Source organism: Phycomyces blakesleeanus (assembly GCF_001638985.1).
Source record: "Phycomyces blakesleeanus NRRL 1555(-) unplaced genomic scaffold PHYBLscaffold_9, whole genome shotgun sequence".
NCBI classification, from domain to species: domain Eukaryota; kingdom Fungi; phylum Mucoromycota; class Mucoromycetes; order Mucorales; family Phycomycetaceae; genus Phycomyces; species Phycomyces blakesleeanus.
Window position 1 is genome coordinate 1,300,708 of NW_017265142.1, and position 21,656 is coordinate 1,322,363.

General features: G+C 35.4%; 7 protein-coding genes across 7 annotated transcripts; 4 read left to right on the top strand and 3 right to left on the bottom strand.

Moving 5' to 3' along the window:
* Window positions 1–793: 793 nt before the first annotated feature.
* Window positions 794–4,143, bottom strand: PHYBLDRAFT_181246 (hypothetical protein; the record flags this gene model as incomplete). The annotated part of the gene is made up of 4 exons (XM_018438438.1): window positions 794–1,255; window positions 1,368–1,418; window positions 1,542–2,242; window positions 2,358–4,143. The coding sequence occupies 4 exons, from the start codon at window positions 4,141–4,143 to the stop codon at window positions 1,064–1,066; spliced, it is 2,730 nt and encodes a 909-aa protein (XP_018292541.1). The 3' UTR covers window positions 794–1,063.
* A 587-nt stretch (window positions 4,144–4,730) lies between these two features.
* On the top strand, window positions 4,731–5,629 carry PHYBLDRAFT_167910 (hypothetical protein; the record flags this gene model as incomplete). The annotated part of the gene is made up of 4 exons (XM_018435746.1): window positions 4,731–4,812; window positions 4,988–5,010; window positions 5,323–5,401; window positions 5,469–5,629. The coding sequence occupies 4 exons, from the start codon at window positions 4,731–4,733 to the stop codon at window positions 5,627–5,629; spliced, it is 345 nt and encodes a 114-aa protein (XP_018292542.1).
* Window positions 5,630–7,420: 1,791 nt separating this feature from the next.
* On the top strand, window positions 7,421–8,052 carry PHYBLDRAFT_22765 (hypothetical protein; the record flags this gene model as incomplete). The annotated part of the gene is made up of 3 exons (XM_018439789.1): window positions 7,421–7,551; window positions 7,639–7,745; window positions 7,865–8,052. The coding sequence occupies 3 exons, from the start codon at window positions 7,421–7,423 to the stop codon at window positions 8,050–8,052; spliced, it is 426 nt and encodes a 141-aa protein (XP_018292543.1).
* A 543-nt stretch (window positions 8,053–8,595) lies between these two features.
* Window positions 8,596–11,198, top strand: PHYBLDRAFT_78827 (hypothetical protein). Its single transcript, XM_018443390.1, has 10 exons — window positions 8,596–8,773; window positions 8,842–8,943; window positions 9,067–9,279; window positions 9,353–9,466; window positions 9,540–9,694; window positions 9,758–10,057; window positions 10,116–10,484; window positions 10,551–10,755; window positions 10,869–10,981; window positions 11,029–11,198. The coding sequence occupies exons 1-10, from the start codon at window positions 8,645–8,647 to the stop codon at window positions 11,165–11,167; spliced, it is 1,839 nt and encodes a 612-aa protein (XP_018292544.1). The 5' UTR covers window positions 8,596–8,644; the 3' UTR covers window positions 11,168–11,198.
* Window positions 11,199–12,242: 1,044 nt separating this feature from the next.
* PHYBLDRAFT_186821 (hypothetical protein) lies at window positions 12,243–13,614 on the bottom strand (the record flags this gene model as incomplete). Its single annotated transcript, XM_018439287.1, has 2 exons — window positions 12,243–12,292; window positions 13,302–13,614. 2 exons carry the CDS (start codon window positions 13,612–13,614, stop codon window positions 12,243–12,245), a joined length of 363 nt encoding a protein of 120 aa, XP_018292545.1.
* A 1,352-nt stretch (window positions 13,615–14,966) lies between these two features.
* PHYBLDRAFT_158715 (glycosyltransferase family 10 protein) lies at window positions 14,967–16,673 on the bottom strand. Its single transcript, XM_018433842.1, has 4 exons — window positions 16,604–16,673; window positions 16,347–16,514; window positions 15,880–16,293; window positions 14,967–15,745 (listed from the first exon to the last, which is right to left on the bottom strand). The coding sequence occupies exons 1-4, from the start codon at window positions 16,611–16,613 to the stop codon at window positions 15,075–15,077; spliced, it is 1,263 nt and encodes a 420-aa protein (XP_018292546.1). The 5' UTR covers window positions 16,614–16,673; the 3' UTR covers window positions 14,967–15,074.
* Window positions 16,674–17,916: 1,243 nt separating this feature from the next.
* On the top strand, window positions 17,917–20,120 carry PHYBLDRAFT_144948 (hypothetical protein; the record flags this gene model as incomplete). Its single annotated transcript, XM_018431325.1, has 12 exons — window positions 17,917–18,034; window positions 18,168–18,271; window positions 18,372–18,464; window positions 18,555–18,650; window positions 18,718–18,778; window positions 18,844–18,936; window positions 19,017–19,061; window positions 19,166–19,204; window positions 19,292–19,491; window positions 19,564–19,685; window positions 19,767–19,864; window positions 19,930–20,120. 12 exons carry the CDS (start codon window positions 17,917–17,919, stop codon window positions 20,118–20,120), a joined length of 1,260 nt encoding a protein of 419 aa, XP_018292547.1.
* Window positions 20,121–21,656: the final 1,536 nt, after the last annotated feature.

The following is a 21,656-nucleotide window of genomic DNA, read 5'->3' on the forward strand; positions in this document are numbered from 1 at the left end:
AAAGCCTCACCACAGCAGTTAGGGCAGATGATTATGTACAACATGACAATGGCAGGCAACAATGGCTTCTCTATTGGAAGAAGAAAAAAACAGATAAGCAAACAAGCAAATGCACATACACGCACACACAATTTCCATAGAGTAGAAACAGATGTGAACGTGTACAAAAACGTGCAAGCAGACAGTACCACAAATAGACAATGCTACGTATTGGAATACTTTCTTGAATCATACTGTATATTTTTAGAGTGCAATGACACATTTTTTTTTCCATACAGCTCAAAATCGCTGCGAGAGAGATATTTTGGTTAAAAGATAAATTCTTTATTATGGGAATATGATCAAACCAAGTTGACATGTACCTAAAGTATACATAACATTTGAATGACAAGTATGCTTCTTCTTTGACTTTTTTTTTCTCATGGTCTGGTACATACTTTTACCACATCACACACTCTATTTTTGTAGCAACTGTACTAACGAATGCCCTGTACGAGCCAGAATTGAATATATATATATAGAAAGAGAAGGAAAGGGAGAAAATTGTAAATAAATTTTGCCAGTACGATATTGTAGTTGTTATTATCATTATTTTCAGATCATGGCATTAGGCACCTTGCATATTGACAATAAACCTGTTGCAATTGTAATGATAAATAAGGTTTGTATATTGTGTAGGTACCAGGAGTGAGAAAATACAGGAAAAATGTATATATAATTTTACATACTCTGTACGGTCATATTAGGGCTTGAGGGCTTACCAAGTAATATATATATATATTATACTTAATTAATATCTATATTATTAAATAAGGTGTTTTTATTTTATTTTATTTTTAGGCAAGTACTGTGAGGGAATTCACTATTAGTTGCGCCTTTTTGTTTGTTAAAAAAACTTATATGAGGATAATGTAAATGGATATATAGACATAATGAGTAGAAAGAATGAAATAGAGTGAGAGGGAAAGAGTAATAGAGGGATGTAGGGAGATCTGTCACTTTAATAAACCATAATCATATTTCATATTTTATCCTTCCTTACTCTGGGACGGCTGAGAAGTGGCTATTGAAAATCTCGAAAATGGATTGAGGTACATGTATCGTTATTGCACGTTCCACCACTGGCTTCAAATTTACACAACGTGCTTTTCTTGTTGAAAGGCTTTTTCGGTTTCGATGTGGCTTGAGGTGGCTGGTATTCTTGGTGGTTGATACCAAAGACTTTTAACGGAGACTCGTAAGCTGTGAATGAAGTCTATATATATATATATATATCAAAGAGAAGAAGAAAAAGCCAATTCAGTAGGTAAAGATAGTACCACAATAATTATCTCCTTGATTAAAGTAATATATATATATATACATACCGTCCTCGGTTTAATCGAGACATCTGGGACCATTGGCTCAGGAATATTGGTCTGAAAAATGAGAATCGTTTTGTTTTCTTTGTTTGAATATTTGGCCAACACACAGTTGATCAATGTAATATAATAATGCAATATACTATAATGTGAGTTAAATTAAAAACCGGTGGGTCTTACCGTAGCTGCACCTGGAGATTCATCAAATATAGCGACAGACTTCTCTTTACTTTTTTCCCTCTCGTATTTTGCTTTCTTATTCACAATATTCAAGTCTGAATGCTTATAATCACTCCTTTTTCTAGTCAATATATCGTCACTCTCAACTTGTTGGGCTGACTCAGTTTTCCGGGGATCCTGTTTTGTATGTGGTTCCTGTATTGGTTCGCTTTTCACACTTTTCTGAGCTTCATGTTTTGTACGTGTTTCCTGTACTGGTTCGGCTTTCACAATTTCCTGGGATTCATGTTCTGTATGTGCTTCCTGTACTGGTTCGTTTTTTACAGCTTTTTGAGTCTTTTGTTCTGTGTGAGTTTCTGGTACTGATTCGATTTTTACAGCATTTTGAGTTTTTTGTTCCGTGTGAGTTTCCTGTACTGGTTCATTTTTCACAGCTTTTTGGGTTTTATCTATTGTCTGAGGCAAGTATCGCTCTTTTTGTTTTGTACTGATTCCATTTTGCAATGCTTCTGGATGATCGGTAGGTTTGATGGAGTCGTGCTGTGTGGATGATGAGACAAATGAAGGTGCTCCCAAAATCTCTAAAAGTGAGAGTCCAGTGTAATCTGGTTTAGGTTGATTTTTTTGGATTTCTGCTAGTTTTTTGGCTTTTTCTCGATGGTCTAGAACTTGTGCAATGGCAAGAATCTCAACTAGATTAACTTTTGTAGATAACATATTAGGAAAAATCTAATTAACTATGGAAGAACGTTTCTTAGGCTATGATTTTTTTTCTATTTTTTTTTAATAAAAAAAAAACTTCCAAACTACACCCACCTTTAGGCCGAGGAGTTTCTGGTGACGTATTCATCAGGGTCGTACTTTCGCTGGTTTTAACATACGAATTCAATGCACTTTCCTCTTTTTTTATACTAGGAAACTCACTTTTCCCGTTGCTTTGGGTATTAGTAGTTGTCTTTTCAGCTTGATTAGAGGGAGAATTATTATGAGTATTACATCCACCAAATATTTCATATGGAACCGTGCTGTGAATGAATTTTTGATTATTAGCGTCGGTAGGCAAAGGGTGGGCGGCGGTGGGAGTAGCTTCGCTTTCTTTTACAGATTTAGAAGCTGTTGTATCTTTTTTGGCAGCTACATCGCTACGATCTACAGTAGTTGGTCGGATAGAAGTTGGGTTTGAGCCTTTGGTTTCCTCTTTTTCACCAATTAAGTCAAATGAAGGGACTTTTTTTGAAAAAGTCTTTTGTTGCGGTGTAACCTTGTTTGCATTAATGTTCTGAGCTACGAACCCAAATATTGCCTTTGGTGCTCTAGATTTTGTGGAGCTCTGAGGTGTACCTTGGATCATAAGCTTTTTTTCGATTTGAGGTTGGGCTCGGTCAAAGTTGTTATTCGTTGATAGTGTATTTACAAACCCTTTAGATTCGCTTGAGGACGATAATGATGAATATTGTAAGGGGTTGTTTGTGTTTTTTAATGGAGCACGTTTAAAAACATTGGTTGAGTATTGTTTTGGTATGGGAAAGGTTGACTCCATGGAAGCAGATTGGGAAGTTCCATCAAGAGGAATGCTTTTTATAACAGGGGCAGTCATTGGCTGACTGATGCTAAAACTAACCCTTTCTGATGGACCAGGTACTGCGACTTTATTGTGCGTGGGAAGGGATTTGTTAGACATAGGCATTGGTTTCTTGACTGGGGTAGGGATAGTGGGTGGTAAGGATACTCCAAATATATTGGTAGGTCTCAAAGTAGGTTTACCAAATGTATCCATAAACAGTTTCTTTTCGGGTACTGGGTCATGTTTAGTTTTGGTTACTGAAGGTGTAGACGTGTGTGGTGCTGAAGTTTGCTTTGGGGGAGTAACGATTGAAACGTTTTTAGGAGCTTCTTCAGTTTTATGTTCGGGTGGAGGATATTCAGATAGTTCTAATTTCTTTTGTTGAGGAACGCGAGTGTTAATCTTCTTCCGCTTGAGCGTTTCTTTGAGTTTTATCGTTAGCAGTTCGTTTTCGAGTTCCATTTTCTTCTGAATAAGATTGCTTAACTCCTTGTCAACGATGTCTAGCTCATTCTCGGTATTGGATAAATCACTTTGTAATCTTTCTGTGTCATTTTCAGGTTTGGGATTTCCATTAAGTGTCATTGAACGGTTTTCAATTGGAGAGGAAGGCGCGGTTACGAAACTTTCTCCTGAATCGCTTTCGTCACTATTATCAATGACTATTGTTTTTGGCGAGAGATTTTTTTTGCTGCTCGCCAATCTGGGTAAGGGTTTTGCTCGTCCTGATCTTTTAATTACTCCTCTTTGGTTATTGTTTTGTGCGCTCTCTACATTCTCATAATCATTGAACTGATAATAGGGGGCATCTTGAAATCTTTGGGTTAATGCTGGATTGATGTGGATTGATCTACTGCTCCCAGATGTGTCTTTTCGATTTTGGTAAACTCGGCCATCTGGATAACTTTGTTGGCTGCGCTGTCCTTGGGGCATGGAATCTTGTATCCATGCATCGATAGAATTATGTTGTTGCGAGAATTCTTCGTTGTCCGAAACTTCCATGTCACTTAATGCATGTTCATTAGAGCCATTCATCATTGGAAGGTTATGTGAATACAAATGCTGACTTTAATAACTAAAGTACGCACTAAACTTTTTTTTTCCTTTTGTTTGTGAGAAGCAAGGACTAAGTTTCAGTGTCCGCTAATTCAGTATGAAAAAGGAAAACGTCACAGGATAAATTCTTCCAATAAGATGAATTTCCGAACCATTTTTCTTTGCCTTGATTCTTTTTCATGCACGGTTTTTACGTATTTCTTTAGCAACTTGGAAGTAATAAATTCATGCACGGCTCTTTCTCACGGCCAGGGTATTTTCTAGTAATAATTGTGTGAAGAGTTTACTGTCATGTCTGGGTTTCTCTCGGTTCTCTCTTAGTTTGACTTAAGGTCATTTTCATTTCGGGTAGAGACAAGAACCCTTCAATCTGCTACACCTCTTTTGGATAGCTGTCCTACTGAGGTGTACTTCCTTTGGATTCACTTAGTACTCGACCTAGAGCATACTAAATCTCAAAAAAAAACTGTGATGACTTTTTCTGTTTCACATTAATAGAAGTTTACTGTTAATCTGAGCTGAAGACCCCTACAAAAGATATATATCCGAAATCGACTTTTTTTTTACATATGCCGAAACTACGTTTACCGCAAAATAATCATTATCATCCGATATATGATGAGTTACTTGATATAATTAAGTGTCTACAAGGTGAGTAAAGCTGTCTGATAACAACTATTTATTTGTGCTGATTGATGGTAATTGGCAAAAGATGTATAAAAAATAGTGAAAGAAAATCTAAATTCCTAATCAAATCTCCTTCAACGTCATTGAAGATTCTTCTTCTTCTTTTTCTAATATAGATATATAACTGCTTAATAAACAGCTGTCTTTGCCTCTATATTCAAAGTAATGGCTGAAGGAGAATGTTTGGATAACCTGAAAATATTTATATTATATGCAAACTAAGTCCGAGTTTTGAATTAAAGACTATATTTTTTTAAAGCATCACCTCTTGTACATTCTTATCAGGTATACAAAACTTATTCTGTTGTTATGTCGTATATACAATTTTATAAATGACAGCTATTTACCTATTGTATGAAACTATTACAGTAATGCAATATATGCCAGACACTTGTACACATTATATTAAATTAATGATAGTTAACCATTACTCAACAGAGATCTTAAATTAAGGAATCAAATCATTTATATTAGTACCAGGACCTTATTTTATTTGGTATTAAACAAGCTATGATACCCAGAATATATGATCTAAATACAGAAACTTTGGAAAGTAAGAGTAACTACGTGCTTAAAAAGATTTATTTTGCAACTCTGAGCAATATTTCTTTTTAATATAGTAGCGGGTAAGCCTAGTAATTATCCCTGTTACAGCCTCATCTTTGCAAAAGCCAATTTCTCTGCACAACTTGTCAGTTTTATTAAGTCTGAGTACTCCAATAATATTTTTGGGGCTGGCAAGATATTTGCTTCTATTCGTATGAGGATGGGCACTATTTAATATGCCCCGGCACCTTTTGGGAATAAAGTTGTAAAAAGCAGTTTTAATAATCATCTTATTTTTTTTTATCTTTACTTAAAAACCAATCATAGGTAATTATACACCAACACACCATACAAACGACATACAGCGTATATAAAGAGATAAGGCAGATTATATACCTTTAAGATTTTAGAGTTGCCTTTATTAGTATTATTTATAGTGCAAATAGGTAAATCAATAAAATCATCATAGCCTTATAATCTTAATTTTGTTATTTCATTCATTATTGGATATCAGATCTCTCAAAAAAGCGTATTTTATTATCAAACAGGGAATTCAGACATTATAAACAAATATACAGTTAAATGTAGATGATTAGTAATATATACTACATTTATTATAATGTGCAGAAATGTATATCTGTCCTTATGTCGAGGAAAAATATCTAATGTCAGGAACCGATCTGGACAAGGACAGGGGCCGGGACAAAGAATTATAGATATGTTCCTTTATTGAAGAAATTGTTCACTTGATCTTTCTACTATCAATCTCTACTGGTAATTATATAAATATTTCCGCCTGTTGTACATGAGGGATAGTTATTATTGTTGTTATAAGGGTTTTTTCTGGGGAAGTAAACACAACAATGTGATTGAACTAAGAGTGATAGGATCGGAACGAATTATGATTGGTCTAGAAAGTGAGACAACTTGGAGGTTCATTACACTTGCTTGCGAGAGTACGGCGAACTTCTGAGTCCAGTATCTCCCTCTTCTGAATAATGTAAATCTTTATATATTGGACATTGTTTATGAACACTTTTTCTCTTGAACCTTGCCTTTTAGAGCATTCCAAAAGTACTCGATTGGAATCAGATCCGGACTTTGAGATGACCACTAATCAAAATATTTGATTTCCTCATGGTTTCTTCAACATATCGTATAGGATTCCAGTATGATAACTAGCGACATCTTCCTGGAATGTAAAAAGGGTGTCCTTTTTATCATTTGCCTTTGCATAGTAGGGATTGGAGACCTTGGGCGGATAGTTAATATGTGCATCTTGGTTTACATAGGACGATATCAGTAGCTACCAGATTCTCTGAGGATATACATGTCTTTCGAAAAGATTGTATATCACACAAACAAAGTCTCGTAAAATCTATAAACCTGAAATTCTTTGGTCTCCCGGTGCTATTTTTTGATTTAGTGGTTCAGGTGTTCAAAAGGTACTATGCTTTTGACATTTCAATATCGCCAATTTCTAAACTACTATCAAAAGAAAATTCAGCTTAACCTTTAAAGAAATTGAGAAAAATATTTTCTTTCAAGAAAAGATAAGCCGTTGATATAGATTGCTAGAAAAAACCCTTGCGCATATTGTCATACATAAGTTATTTAGTCAAGTTGATTCCATAAAGTGTTCAACTTGTTTAAAAATCATCTTATTTTGCAAAGTAATCCAACAAGATCAAACTAACGTTGGATTACTGTAATTATTTCTTTTGAACAAAAGAAAAAGATATTCTATATTGGAATTTTTCTTATTTTACTTATACTTTTAGGCAGTTTTTTTAATTAAATTCATAAACTCGTTTCTGTGCATGTAAAAGCCAGAATATGTTTTTGTCAATTTAATTGAAATGTGTATGAAAATATATTTGACTTGTAAAAAAGAAATTGACCAGTGAGTTTTAGAAAAATGAATTCTTGGAATGACATGATTGTCCGCTTTGAAAGTCACGCAGTCACAGCGTCTCCTAATAAACAGGCTGGTCGCAAGCTCGACAACTCTCGCAAGGGGTCAGTCATGTCAGTAGCAGCAGCAGCAGCAAAAAAAGCCATTCCAAGAACCAACAATGGTGCTGGTGCATTTGTGCTCCAGTGCAGAAAGATGGTCTTTAACTACTGTGAACATTGGGGAAGCAATAAAGGCATGGTGTAGGTTGACTAAAAAATTATGCTTTTCTTTTTAAAAAAAATAAAAAGAAAGAAAAAGGAAGAAAAAAAAGACTTATTATGCTATAGTGAATACATCAAAAAAGACCTTGTAAAGTTTGCCCAAGAAAACCCTCAGGTTGAGATCGTTGTTCAGCCTAGACCCGGTCGCCATCCTATTGTCCGTGGTCTCTACCGTATGTTATTGATCAACAACATTGGCCTTTATACGTTGAATTCTCACATTTTGTGTAATTCCACACACACACGCAAATTGCTTTTTTTTTTATTTTTCAATGTTCCTAAATTCAAATAGTTAATGGCCGTGACAAAGTTATCTGCACCCGTAACCTTAACACTGCCGAGATTGCTAATAAGGTTGCTCTTCTCCGTGACTCTAGTGGTGAAAAGCTCAAGCTTCTTGCAAAGAAGCCTGTTATTTCAACAACCGAAAGTGTCCGTGGCATCTGGTCTCCCTTCCACACAAACCCTCACACCATTTAGATTAGGGATTTATTGCTGGTTCTAGAAAAAAAAGAAAATTATATATATATACTACTAAAAAAAAAGAAAAAAATGCATGTGCTTCTTTACAATCTACGTCTTTGTATTTCCAAAAATGGGATCTTTTGTGTTTTGTATTGGCTCCTAAATATCAATGGGTTAAAGTTATCTTTTTATAATTCGTATATATATCAGCAAGAATCTTTGTGAGCTTTTTCTTTTACTTTTGTAGTAAATCAACTTGTTATTGTTTGTCTTTAATGGTTTGTTTTGAATTAATCCAAGATGTTTAATTCTTGATCCGGGCATGATCCTGTTTTTTCTAGAACCTTATACAATTCAGATTAAATATATAATAAAAAACAGAGTTAATTCTATTTCTCTTCATACCCTTCTTTTTACTTCCTGTGATATGCCGAAAGGGATCTGTTCATTCGTCTTTGGCTGTGTGACTGGCTAGAATGAATAAGAACACGAAACGGAAGGAACGCGAATTTTGGACGCGCGCTACAATAGGACGCGTGCATCAACTCACTCAGCCTCTCCTTTTCGTCAAGGCCACCAATTGCCCCAAAGCTCTGCAGGAATTCAAATGGTCCTCATTACAACTGCATCTTATGAGAGAGCATACAAAGAAATAAAGCAAGATTCTGTTGAGGGGAATTGCATCATTTTTATTGCTTCTGATGTCGATTCAATTTGTGCTTGCAAAATCTTCCAGGTACAATATTACTTGAAGATCGCTTCCCGAGATGACATTATAACCCTTCTTTACGCTTGTGATGCTAGGCTCTTCTGAAGGGTGACATGATTCAACACAAGATTGTTCCTGTCTCTGGTTATAGAGACCTTGAGATTGCCAACGACAAACTTGTTAAGCGAGACAACGACGTTAGTTTTTTTTTCGAGCGACTTCAATCGATGGTCTTTTATATCATTGTTATTGTTATTCACAGCTAATTTCCACTCGGACACCCGTTTATGTATACTTTTTTATACATAATATATCTTTAGCTTCGATCAATTGTTATGATAAATTGCGGAGGCTCAGTTGAGTTGAGTCACTTTTTCAAAGATACACCCGGCGTAAAAATCTATGTTTTTGACAGCCATCGACCATTTAATCTTGACAACCTTACAAATACAGACAAGAGACTATTTGTTTTTGATGAGGATGATGATGAAAGAAAAATGCGCAAAATGATCGAAGCACATAAAGCAAACCAGGTATGGGAATTATTTGGTCATTATCCACTTAGAAATCGTTTTGATCCACTTCATGGATCTCTCTTATTTACAGGATATGGGAGAAAGCGACGAAATGTCGAGTAATCCGGAGTTCTCGGACGAAGATGAGCACGGCAGAGAATCAAGTAATAGACCTCGACAGAGACGACGATACAACGACGAAGTGGTCCGTAATACACATCACCAATTGAACGAGAATAGCCGAATGCTGACGGATGCTTCTTTTTATCAAAATAAAGGTTCATTCACGATCAAAGCGTCGTGCATTACGGAGGCAACAAACACAGATGCTGTCAGAGTATTACGCTTCTGGCATTTATTATGCTAATTCTGTTGCGGGTGTAATGTATTCACTTGCCACAATACTTTCTAAAACAAACAATGAGCTGCTATGGTAACAGACAACAATTACGCCTTGTACTTTTGGATCCTTGAATTTTCTGACTCAACTATGCAGGCTGGCGATTACTGGCGTGACAGCGCAGTACGTATTCGAACGTATCGACACAAAAAAGTACTTGGATAAAGTGCAGATATTCACCGAAGATGTCTCACGGTTTGATGTCGGACTTGGTGAGAACACTTCACAATCAGCACTGGAGAATAGAATTCATATTGAAGAGGAATATCGATTCATGCTTTTCCGACATTGGAGTTTGTATGATAGCATGTTTCATTCTGGTTATGTGGCTAGTAAGATGGGTGTGTGGCGAGAATATGGTCAGACCCGCTTAAAAAATATGTTTGCCAGAATGGGGTAAGTGGTGTTATATTAATTTGAAATCTGGGCCATTAATACTAACCTGAGCTTTCAGATTCTCATTAACGCAATGTCAGCAAGTATATAACCATATGGACATGGAACTTAAAGAGACTCTTCGAGAAAAACTTGAAACAGTAGCACCTATTTACGGCCTTACAGATATTTGTTTTCCAAGTTTTTTGAGAGATTATGGGTACAAACAACAGTTGTCAGCTAGTGATGTAGTATATTCTCTTGCTGCACTTTTAGAAACAAGTCCAGCTGCTGCTCAGCACCTCGATAAAACAGAAAGTACGAATAATACCGAAGAGAATTGGCGAGAATTAGATGAAATTGCACCTGAGTGTGTGGATGGACTAGCGAGCGTAAGACGGAAGTGGTGGTTAGGTAACTTTTATGCGGCTTTCGATTCTCTGGGAAGGTAAATAGTATTAAATGATAATAAAAAGAGTAGCTATTAATTATAATACTGATTATGATACCTTAGTCCGGACGCTATACAACGCGGAATCTCACTTTGTATGAAAACACAAAGGGCAGTTGTAAGGCAAGGCATGACTGTACTTGCAAAGAAGCCTCCGACTTTCAACAATTTTCGAATGGTTACTATCGGAAAAGGAGAAGACCTTCCTATATTTCAACATCCACTTACTGTATCCAAACTAGCATTATTCTTAACCGATGCTTATCGCGTAAGTAAAAAAAAGCAAAAGAAACAAATATATTGAAAGAACGTGAAGTAAAAGTCAAGAATGGGCTTAAAGGTACAAACATTACTTCTCCTCCTTAACATGGATATAAATAGGAACAAGGCAAAAGAAATTTACCTTTGGTGATTGCATCTTTGGACGAAGAAAACGATTCATACCTTATAGTATCAAGTACAGGCGCAAACACATTCGGCGACACTCGTAAAAAGTAAGTAGATAATGAAAAAAAGAACGTGAGTTTAAACCCTGGTCTAGTCCCTTTGCCATTGCATTCCAAGACACAGCTTTAAAAACAAAAGCAAGGGCCTCATTCGACAGCTTTGAGGCATCCATCCTTCAAATCCACAAGAGCGATTTAGAGATCTTCTTAGAGAATTTGTATGGTCCATCTTAATAAATACAACATTCGCATTCATTCCTAAAATATAAGATTGTATATCATTTCATTAAAAGATTATTACTGGATCTTTATATTCAGCTGTTAAATGAGCGTGTAGAACAAATAATAAATCAATAATTTTTCTGTTTCTGCTGGATACATCTACACTCAAACATAGAATTCAGCCGATATGATATTAAACTTAGTATTATTATCACTTATCTCAAAAATGTTACTGGTACTCCTGATTCTTTTCAATTTATGCTATATATCTAGACAGGGCCAATAATATGTGAAAAGTAAATATCTGTAAACCACCACCCCCCCCCCCCCCCCCCCACTCCTTTTGCGCTTAAATAAACTTATATCATTGCGTAAACCCAGTCAAATTATCTTATAGCCCGCAATTATATCTTTAAAAAGTACGCATACACTATGGTAAAAAAAAGGAAATTTTGGTAAGATATATTTCCAAAAGATACCTTGAAGTACATCCCAAAGCACATTAAAAAATAATACACCTAAACATGCATTTTTTCCTGTTGTGATAGTGCACATCAGATTAAGCTCTTTTTGTTTTAAAGATAATCTCATTATTTAAATCCAAAATTCTAGGTTTTTTTTTAGTATTAAGATACCAATCAATTGAAAATAAAGAAAAAAGATCAAGCTTAGAGAGAAACATCGATACCAAATGATCTTTTTTTTAGAAAATAATATTATTATTTTATAGCAATTCTCTATAAAGTATAACTTTCGCTGGAGTAACTGCTTCATTTGCTCCTAGGCTGTATTACTAATACAGCCTTAACTATATATATAGATAATACACTAGGCATTGTTGCTGTAGAGTTAACAATATTATATCCAATCAAGTCTGGTCATAAACAAGTCGACATTAGCTTTGAGTAAGCCGGAGGTGTACTCGGATCATATTGCCTAGGAATATTCAAAAGTATTATGTTTCTGACAATATTAGCGGTAATAATCTTGTTTCAATATTATTCAAAAGCGAAATATTAGACCTAGAGGTTTTTGTACTTTATGAATTCTTTTGGTATATACTTTATTCTTTTCTGGGAAATCTAATTTAAACTGGATAGTTTAGAACAACTGGCTTGACAGTGCCAATTATACCTTCTAATAAAAGGATAAAATTCAATATCTTCAGTAGTATTCACTTGCTAATTGCTTTCCCTTTTATTAATCTCTGCCTACTACTAGTATCTGAACCTCTTAAAAAGGAAGGTTAGAAATATATGCTAGGTTTTATACCAGCATCACCAAACATATGATAGCAATTACTTACATTCCCTTGTGAAATCATCTTAATACTTTCAACTATCGGTATAACTTCATTTCAAGTCAACCTGGAATTCAAAATCCCGCCACCTGCTGTGATGAGATCCAGGCAATATGCATGTATACTTATTGCTTTCTTTTCTGGTTTTTACTTTTTGCTTAATATTGGTTTGAGCTGTACGGGTTTATTTTCGAGTGACGGATGAGTCTCTTTTTGGTCTACTTGTCTAAGCAAAATAAAAAAATAACTTTCTCTTGTACCTTTGAACAAAAAGTGCACAGACCACTTTAGAGTAACCTACAAATCGCCGCTATAGAAACCTGTACTCCACCTTTAGATATTTTGTCACGCCGATCAAGATCAGACCTTTCATTACTTCATTACTTCATTACTTTATTTTGCAAAGTCGCTTTTATAAGTACTTTGAGTAAATATTATTAGCTGTTTCTTCTGCCGTAGAAAAGTTACACAAACTTAGTAAAAAAAAGAAACATACAGCTATATCACGTTTGCTCTGACGTGGACATCTAAGGCTGACAAAAAGCGCAGTCCTAAACTTTAATCGCAGATGAAAAATTTTTCTGTTACTTATAGACCTCCTCCAACGCGCGTCGTTTGTTTTCTCCTTGAGCAACAACAGTCCCGGTTTCATAGTGAGGCGTCTCTTGCGACCGTTACAGGGAGATTCTTCCATGCTACAAGCATCGGAAAGTGAAAGTTGTTACTCGCCAGCTCAGTTAATTCTGAGAAGTCGTGGGGCATGGTCTCTTTTCATTTATGGAAGGACTACTGTGTACATCGCATCGCCAATGTGGAATCATGATGCTGGGGGGAGGGAGGTCTAACCTGTGGTGAGATGTGCTGGCTCTTCACTGCTAACCTGACTGAACTCTTTAACGGCTGACGGTGAAGCTACTGGTAGTCGAATGAGCTGGACCTTATCACCTGGTGATAAGTTCTCTGGCGAGTTCGCACCCACATTACTCGGTGACGAGATGTGGGGCTGGATGAACGGGTGCTTTCCGTTGGTTTGCCACCATTCCAGCACCTCCTTCGCTACCAAGTCAGGTTTACGTCCTGAAGGAGATTGAGCCGCGTAATGCGGGGACAAAGAACTTGGTGTCATGCTTTTTATTCCTTTACTCATGTAAAAGAACATTAAGTGAAATTCAATCAAATAGAATAAAATAGCTTCTTTATGTATATCTTTAAATAAATAAATAAAGTCCTTTTTAACTAGTATCGTTTCCAATGAAAAAAACACGCTTTTAAACTTTTTTTTGCTTGATTGAAGAGTTCAATGTTGTAATTAGGTCTCATTTATAAGAAAAATTAATCTAGTAAAAAAAAATCTAAAAAGAGATAATATTTGTATGTTTTAACGTGGTATTGATAACCGCGTTTAACTATAGAGACTGTTGTTGTCTACAAAGTATATAATGAATAAAGTCAGAATAGTTTTTGAGAATGCTGCTGGCGTAAATTGTATATTACTGACATTGGCTAATTCGGATGGGCATCATGAATGGCATGCATTGGAATGAAATAGAGAGAGAGAGTATGTGTGTATGCGTATGCGTATCTATGATGACAAAATAAATTGCTTTTCTACTGGGAAAAGAAGAATTTTTAAAATAGGATGCCATTCCAAAAATAAGATAAAAATATATACATATGTTTTCTTTTTTTTAAAAAAAAAATGAAGAGAGATAAAAGGTGAGAAGGAATAAAAGAATATATGCTTGAAAGAGAGACAGAAAAGGTGTGGTTAATTGAATACACAAGTAATTTCTTCATTGTACTTATACAAACTATATAGAAGAAGCTCAATATGGATGTTTTTATAAAGCAATAATCGTTATTTGCAAATATTTCTGCACTTTGAATATCAACTAATTCGTGTTGTCTACCATTCGTTATTAGGTACACGCATGTGCAATTATATCCACGGTAAGAAATAGTATTTGAATGCAAATAAGAGTAGACAAGTATTGAAAATTACAAAATACATCTTTCAATAGTATGTAGGAAAATAATTCGTCAAAAATGTAGATAATTTTACGTTATAATCTTTAAATATAAATTCAGCCATAGAGCATATTGAGTAAGCAAGACATGAATATCCTAAAAGAGGCGCATTTTCATATTGAATTACATGGAGTGGATTGGAATTCTGATAAATGCCAGCTATTAAACCTGATTCATTGATATTGTTTATTTGTATGTAAGTTCTTCTTTTTAGTTTAAGTTCAAGTGCTCAAAAGATACTGCAAAAGAAGCATAATGCTTTTTGTGGAATATCATGGTCGAGCGGATCAAAAATAGTGCACACTGTGTACCCATTCATCGCTGTAATAGTTCTTCTATCTTTCTTTCTTTTTTAAACAAAAAGGAAAGTATTTAATTATTTCTATGTGAGTCTTCCCAGTGGGATATTACATACATAAAGCAGACATAGTGAGCGAACCATTGTGGAACAGCTATATAGGTGTTGATCAAAAATTATATATTGTATATAATAGCGAAAATAAGAGTTTTTGATTATCTCTATATGTGTGTGTGTCTCTTTATTTATATATATATTTGAAATAAGATAAAATAAAGAATGGTGAAATTGATCTATTTTGGTAAGGAACTTCTTTGCTGTAGGCAGATGAACATATGACGCTTATAAAGCATCGATGCGATAAAAGATAAGAATAAAACACAAATTACAATTTCTAATTTCCAGATAGACAGTATAGACCATACTTGATCTCCTACTACCTCTCCATGTGTCGAATCCCCGCCCAATTGAACAGAATCAACTCCTTCATGTGGTACTTGTGCCCAGGGTGCAATATACGGAGGTCCACTAGATGCATAGTCCCACTTTCCCGGTTTATTGCACGATCGGTCGATTAGGAATCTATCTTTGCGCTCTACAGCTGGTACGTATGTGTAATAAGGTTCAACTCGGCCGCGCCAGATGGGTGCAACTCCTCGGCACACAGAACACCAATCTGATCTATTCGTGTGCAAGCCATAATCTCTCCAGTTGTCAATAAATGCAGGAGAAAGACGTTCCTTGGCGGGCAGAGTTTGTGCGTCCCGTTGGTGTGACAGATGCTCAAGATAGGCAGTATCGTTTTTGTCAAGATAATCAATATATGCTGCTAAATCTCGTGGATCAGGGTATTTGTCCATTCGGATTCCAGCTTTGCTATTCGGCAAGAAGCTGTCATATGAATCTGGACCATCTACGATTGGTACGGTCGAAAGGACAAGGGTGTCAAATAGCTTTTCGGTAACTACAAAAAAGAATTATACGAAATAAAGGTCCGTTGTGAGACATTACAATGAAATAAAGAAAGAAAGTCAAATCGGATTATATGGTTGTATTTTAGAAATCCTTTTTCCTTTTAGTTTGTTTGTTTTCTCATACCATAGTCATCGCAGTTGGCGTTTTCGATAGCTAGATAGAATTTATATTCGGCCATCAAGTCAGTTCTCGTTAAATTTTCTGTGAACTCCATGTTGTTCAAACAAGGCCCGTAGCTGTCGACTTTAATATATTTCATCAGTTCGGCGACATATGTCTGACGTCCGCTTGTGGCATAACAATTCTTGGCAATCCACAGAATTGGTGCTCGTGTTGTCTTTTTCTTCATGAAATCGTCGGGTAGGGGCCTATTGGCGACTTCGTACACATAAGGAGAGAAGTAGGTGAAAAGAAAGTCACTTTTTAAGTGATAAGAAGCAAGGAAATCAAATGGCTCCATGAGTCCTTCGTTTGTTCGGAAGCTTGCTGTTATTGGAGATTCTTGGGTTTCTAGAATCCATGGCTGATTGTCGATGCCTGGTTGATTTGTTGTATAAGTGAATGGATAGTCAGATGATACTCATACATACGTCTAGGTACCTGACTGGGTGCATAGTCTGCTGCATGAAACAGTAAGGCCGAGGCATCTTCCGGGTTATTTAGGTCTGGTGTGATTGTACACCAAGGTTCACCGCTTGATATATTGAAGACAAAGCCTTCTGGTACAGGGCACTCATCACCAATATTCTTATCGTTGCCTAGGATTTTGGTATAATTGGTTTAGTGGAAGGAGGATAAGGGGGTGAGGTGGATATATATATATAGTTTGTCATGGCTACAAATTTACCATCGAACATAAGGCTATTAAACCATCGAGTCCAAAATATGATACGGACAGGAGGCAGGGAAGAGGCCATGAATAGAAGAAGTAGAAGAAGAAAGAGCGGTGGAGCTGAGCTGGCAACGAATTGAATTTTATTTTAGCCTTCGTTTTTTGTTGAGATTTGATTCGCATGTTTGGCTTTGACTGTGGTATAAAAAAAACGGCGCCCCTGCCTCTCTCGCAGGAGCCGTTTATCGGTACTCCAAAAGCAGCCAAATTTGATCAGCCACTCTTACACGCAAAAAGACAGGCTCTGTGTGATGCAAATACATATATATATATGTTTCAAAAGCTGTACTTATTGTTGTTTAAATGATTATGGGTATGGTATTAAATTTAAAGAGTAATAAGTATAGAAACAATAGGTGCTTAATGATAGTTTTGATATCTCTTACTATAAACGACATTTCTTCCTTTTCTTAAAAAAAAACGAAACGAAAATAGCTTCTTTTTCCTATTCAATTCAATTCAATTCAATTCAATTCAATTCAACTACCATTTGATAGTGATATCCCGCGGCAAGTTGAGTCTATTATTCTGTATTAAGTTTGAGTTTGTTTTTTTTTTAAAAAAAAAGGTATCGTTGATATCAAAGGCTAAATACCAAGCGGTTAGTTTCTGACATTTAGACTTGTTGCGATATATAATATTAGCCTTGTCTTTAAAAGAAATTAATTAATTTAGTATTAAGGTTTAAGATTTAACTCGCTATTTGGTATCCAATTTTATGTTGTTTTGATCTTTATTATTATAATATTAATAAGATTTCTGACTACTCGCTAAATAGCAAATCACGATTTTTTTGCCAAAGTGTCTAGTATTCTATAAGATATTACTTGAGGTTTGTCAGTCTTGGTGATTTTATTTCAAATTAAATATTGTAGATACAGAATGTATAATTATCAAGAATTATATATATACTGTGTACATTTCATAGTACTATGGAAAATAAGTGGTGATTCTGATGGTAATTTTGCTTTCCATAGTGTAAGGCAAGGATTTGATTGTAAATAGTAATTAAATACTAGCCTTCAGCCATACGTATCAATAGTTCAAGAGTCTCTGCTAGAAAATGTCGGCTTATGTGTACATATGTACTTCTTTTGTAAAGGTTTAGTAATTAATATAGAGGAAAAGGGGGTGATTGCGATTTAACAAAAAAAAATTAGACATTTGAAGGACATTCAAATTACAGGGAAATCAGAGCAATAAAAAAGAAAGGTAAAAGTATTCTAAAATACTCCGTCAAACAAACTCTTATTCCTTTTCTTCTCATTATGCCGCTGATTACCTTGCCATACATTTCGGTACAACCAGACTGGGATCAAGTTGTAAGAGATGTCAGTACAAATACTACACCTTCTGAACAATTTTGGGTGTCATGCTACGAGACAGGTACAAAATAGTCTTGAGACGTAATTTACAATGCCAGAAAAAAAAGAAAACCAAAAAGCAAATTGTCGTATATGACTGACATTACGAGGAATGAATTGGTTTCTGGAAAAACAAAACAACAACAATAAAAAAGGCAAACAATCAGTACACGCCAAGGTTGCTGTGGAAAAGTCAAGTAGTCCTTCCAAACCACAGCTAAAGGGTATAGAAGGTGTAGAAGTCAAACCTATAAATTCTGTAAGTAATTAATTAATTAATTAGCTATTTCACATAGCTTACGTGTACATTATACTCAAAATTATTAAATAATTAAAATTGACGGTTTACGAATTATTAGATATCATTCAGTCTAAGCTGCCCATCTTATTCGTTAAAAGACATCTTGATTGTTGGACCTAAGCACAAGCTTAGTCCTTTCCAAGGAAAAGAGGTATATTTTAAGATTAATAAGTATTATTATTTGGATAAAAAAATCGTACAATATTGACACCGCCAATACGCACATCTTTAATTTCATCAGTTGGGTTGTATTAATGTATCTCCTAATGGGGACTTATATGCAGCAAGCTCTGGTAAAGATATATCAATTGGAAAATTAAATAATGAACAAGCAGTGGTAAGTGCTATTCTCGTGTTTTAATAAGGAACAAAGAGAGAGAGAGAAAACTTAAAGGTGTGTATAGCGAACTCTGGAAGGGCATCTTGATGATGTTACTGTAGTTCAATTCTTTCCTAGCAATCAAGGTAAGAGAGAGAGAGAGAGGACTTGTTGTACAATTGGTCTTATCATTCATGTGTTTTTATATGAGCAGTTTTGTTGAGTGGAGCATCTGATTTCCAAGTAAAAATCTGGTCTGTATTGGATGGCAGCAACCCAGTAACTCTTAAAGGACATACCTCAGGTATTTGAGCATTTAATTACCAGTGAATATATTCAACCAGTATTTTACACAGGTTAATTCTTAAATATATATGTTATTAGCCATCACGGATCTTGATATTGTGGGTCGAGGAAAGAATGTTCTGTGTAAGTAAAATTATTGAATGAATTTTTTTTTTAAAAAAAAGGTGGGAGGGGGTATGTTACTTACTAATTTGTATTGCGTTTTCCTATCACTTGATTTGATTTAGCATCTTCGCGTGATGGTACAGTACGCTTGTGGCATTGTGGTAAGTATTTTACTTTTACTTTTATTTTTGTAAATAGTACAAAAAGAAGTAATTGAAGCTAAACATAAATGGTGTGGGAATGTGTAGGTACTGGAACAACTATTGCAGTCTTGGGTGATTACGGTACCATCGTCAATAAGATTAGCGTAGTGGCTTTGCCAGCCAAGTACATGTCGGTAGTTGTTGAGGGCACAGATGAAAAAGAGAGTGAGACTGCAGATAAGCTGGTATTAGTTGGTTTGAGCGATGGTACAGTCCGCGGTATTCACTTAGGAACAAAGGAAGAAGTAAGTTCGTGTAAAAAGGAAATATTTGTATATCTTATATACTATGTGGGTCTAATAAATATTCTTGTCTAGTTGTTCTCTACATTACCCAAAGATTCTGCTATTACAGCGATTGCCTTTGATGATAATACCTCTACATTGTGTACGGGTGATTTGCATGGCGTTGTAGAAGTATTTTCTTTGTCTGATACTAGGTAACTTAAATATTAGGAGGGAGGGACAGCTTGTTAAATAAGTTCAATGTTATCTAATATATAATTGGATTCATTACATAGTAAACCTTTGGTCCATTGGAAGCGCAATGACCATTCAGTTACTGCCTTGACAACAAGATTAAATGAAAATGGTGACCGAGTATTATGCGTTTCAAATGGTATATTTTTTATTTACACCTTTGAAAAAAAAAGTACTCAAAATAATTTAATTTTTACTTTATAGCGGACGGAAGTGTGTACCAAACAAACTCTTTTGAATTAGTATTAAAACAAGGCTCTGTAGCCTTGGAAGTAGAATATACCGGAAATGAATTGGAGCCTGTGCGAAGCATGGTTATTCTTCCCAGTACAGAAACAATTGGATTCAATCGTATTGTTTGTGGTGTTCGTGATGGAAGCATTAACATTTATTAAGATATATTACATTATGTACTCAAATGAATGGTTTTGTATGTATTTGGGTTCTTTACTCCTTCTCGCTTAGCTTCCATGTATTAAAGTAATAAAAATGAATGAATGTAGATTTTGTTTATCTCCTGAATTCAAATGGAATAGTTTGTAAGTGCTTTTTGGTTTTCTCCTGTGAATCCATCCACTTTTCTTTCTTGTTAAAAAAAAACAAAATACGTTAAAGGGATTTTGGTACAATGAATATGTGTATAAGAACTTTTCGATAATCTTACATTGGTGTGTACCCCCTAAACAATTTTCGCCCAGGGTTATTGTACACTTTATCCTGATTGAATGTATAAGTTTGTTAAACTTTAGAGTAGGTTCTAAATAGGTTCTTATGCTTTTGTTTCGTTGGTTTATTATGAATGATGTGGATTTATAGGAAGTGTAATAATTTATACGTTCGAAAGAATTTATGTATATATAAATAAAGTACAAAGATTAATTAATGAGAAGAGGTGTTTTTTCGAGCAAAGATTAGAGCACCTCCTGCTCTACCCTGACTTGAGTTTCTCACTGCGTCCTTTCTTGGTGTAGACTTTCTGTTGAGCTTCTGGTTACGGAACGAAAGAATCTTTGCATCGACACTTTGAGGACGAGGACGGTTGTTGAGTACTCGAACGGTATATTCACCTACTCGTCTCTCAGTTTTCTTTGATTTCTTTGTTTTGCGCTTTTCTTCCTCTTCTTCCTCTTCCAATCTTTCAAAGTCTTCGAGTGACATATGGTTTCGTTTTCTAGTCGCCTTTTCTTCTTCAGCAAACTGAGCCAAGAGATCGGTGGGTAGCAATTTCTTGGTTGATGTAGTCTCTTCTGCTTCTTCGTCTGCTTCGTCTGCTTCTTCTGCTTCGTCTTCTTCCGCTTCGTCTTCATTTACTTCATCCTCTTTTTCTTCTTTTTCTTTCTCGGCAACCTTTTTTACGGCCTTTTGTTTGATTCCTCTTTTACTAGTTGCCTTTTGCTCCTTCAATATCTGGTCACGCTGTCGTCGTTTCTCTTTCTTGAGTTGGGCAAGTCTAATAAGATATAATAAAATTAAAATTAATTGAATTAAAATTGAATTTTTTAAAAGAAAAAAGAAAAAAATTCAATACGGGATTTATATGTATTGATTTGAATCTTCACCTGGCTGCTTCGTCTTGCTGTGCCTTCAACTCTTTGGCGATTGCTGACTTGGTAGCTGAGGTTGACACAACTTCGGGAGCATCGTCATCCGAGTCTTCCTCTTCTTCGACTACATCGACAGTTTTTTTGATGGGTTCAGGTACAATAATCTCTTCATCCTCTCCAAAAATCTTCTTTGCCATTTTTATGTCTGTGTGTGTGTGTGTTATGGAGGGTAATTGCTGTTAGAATGCGTGAATAAAAAATAAATGTAATGCAATATGTGTGGTGGCTTGTACAGTAGATGAAAGACAGGTCACACAAGAGGGGACTGGGAGGGTATCTTTGTAGCGGACTATAATTTATTTTTTATTTTTTTGCTTAAGCTCATTT

What these genes read in the sequence shown, in the direction of transcription:
- PHYBLDRAFT_158715 (XM_018433842.1), bottom strand. An exon ending in ACCCAGTCAGGTACCTAGAC is followed by an intron (nt 16,294 to 16,346) that starts GTATGTATGAGT and finishes CAAATCAACCAG; the next exon opens with GCATCGACAATCAGCCATGG. An exon ending in CGCCAACTGCGATGACTATG is followed by an intron (nt 15,746 to 15,879) that starts GTATGAGAAAAC and finishes TCTTTTTTGTAG; the next exon opens with TTACCGAAAAGCTATTTGAC.
- PHYBLDRAFT_78827 (XM_018443390.1), top strand. Translation starts at nt 8,645, where the DNA reads ATGGTCCTCATTACAACTGCATCTTATGAGAGAGCATACAAAGAAATA. An exon ending in AATATGTTTGCCAGAATGGG is followed by an intron (nt 10,058 to 10,115) that starts GTAAGTGGTGTT and finishes CTGAGCTTTCAG; the next exon opens with ATTCTCATTAACGCAATGTC. An exon ending in TTCGGCGACACTCGTAAAAA is followed by an intron (nt 10,982 to 11,028) that starts GTAAGTAGATAA and finishes ACCCTGGTCTAG; the next exon opens with TCCCTTTGCCATTGCATTCC.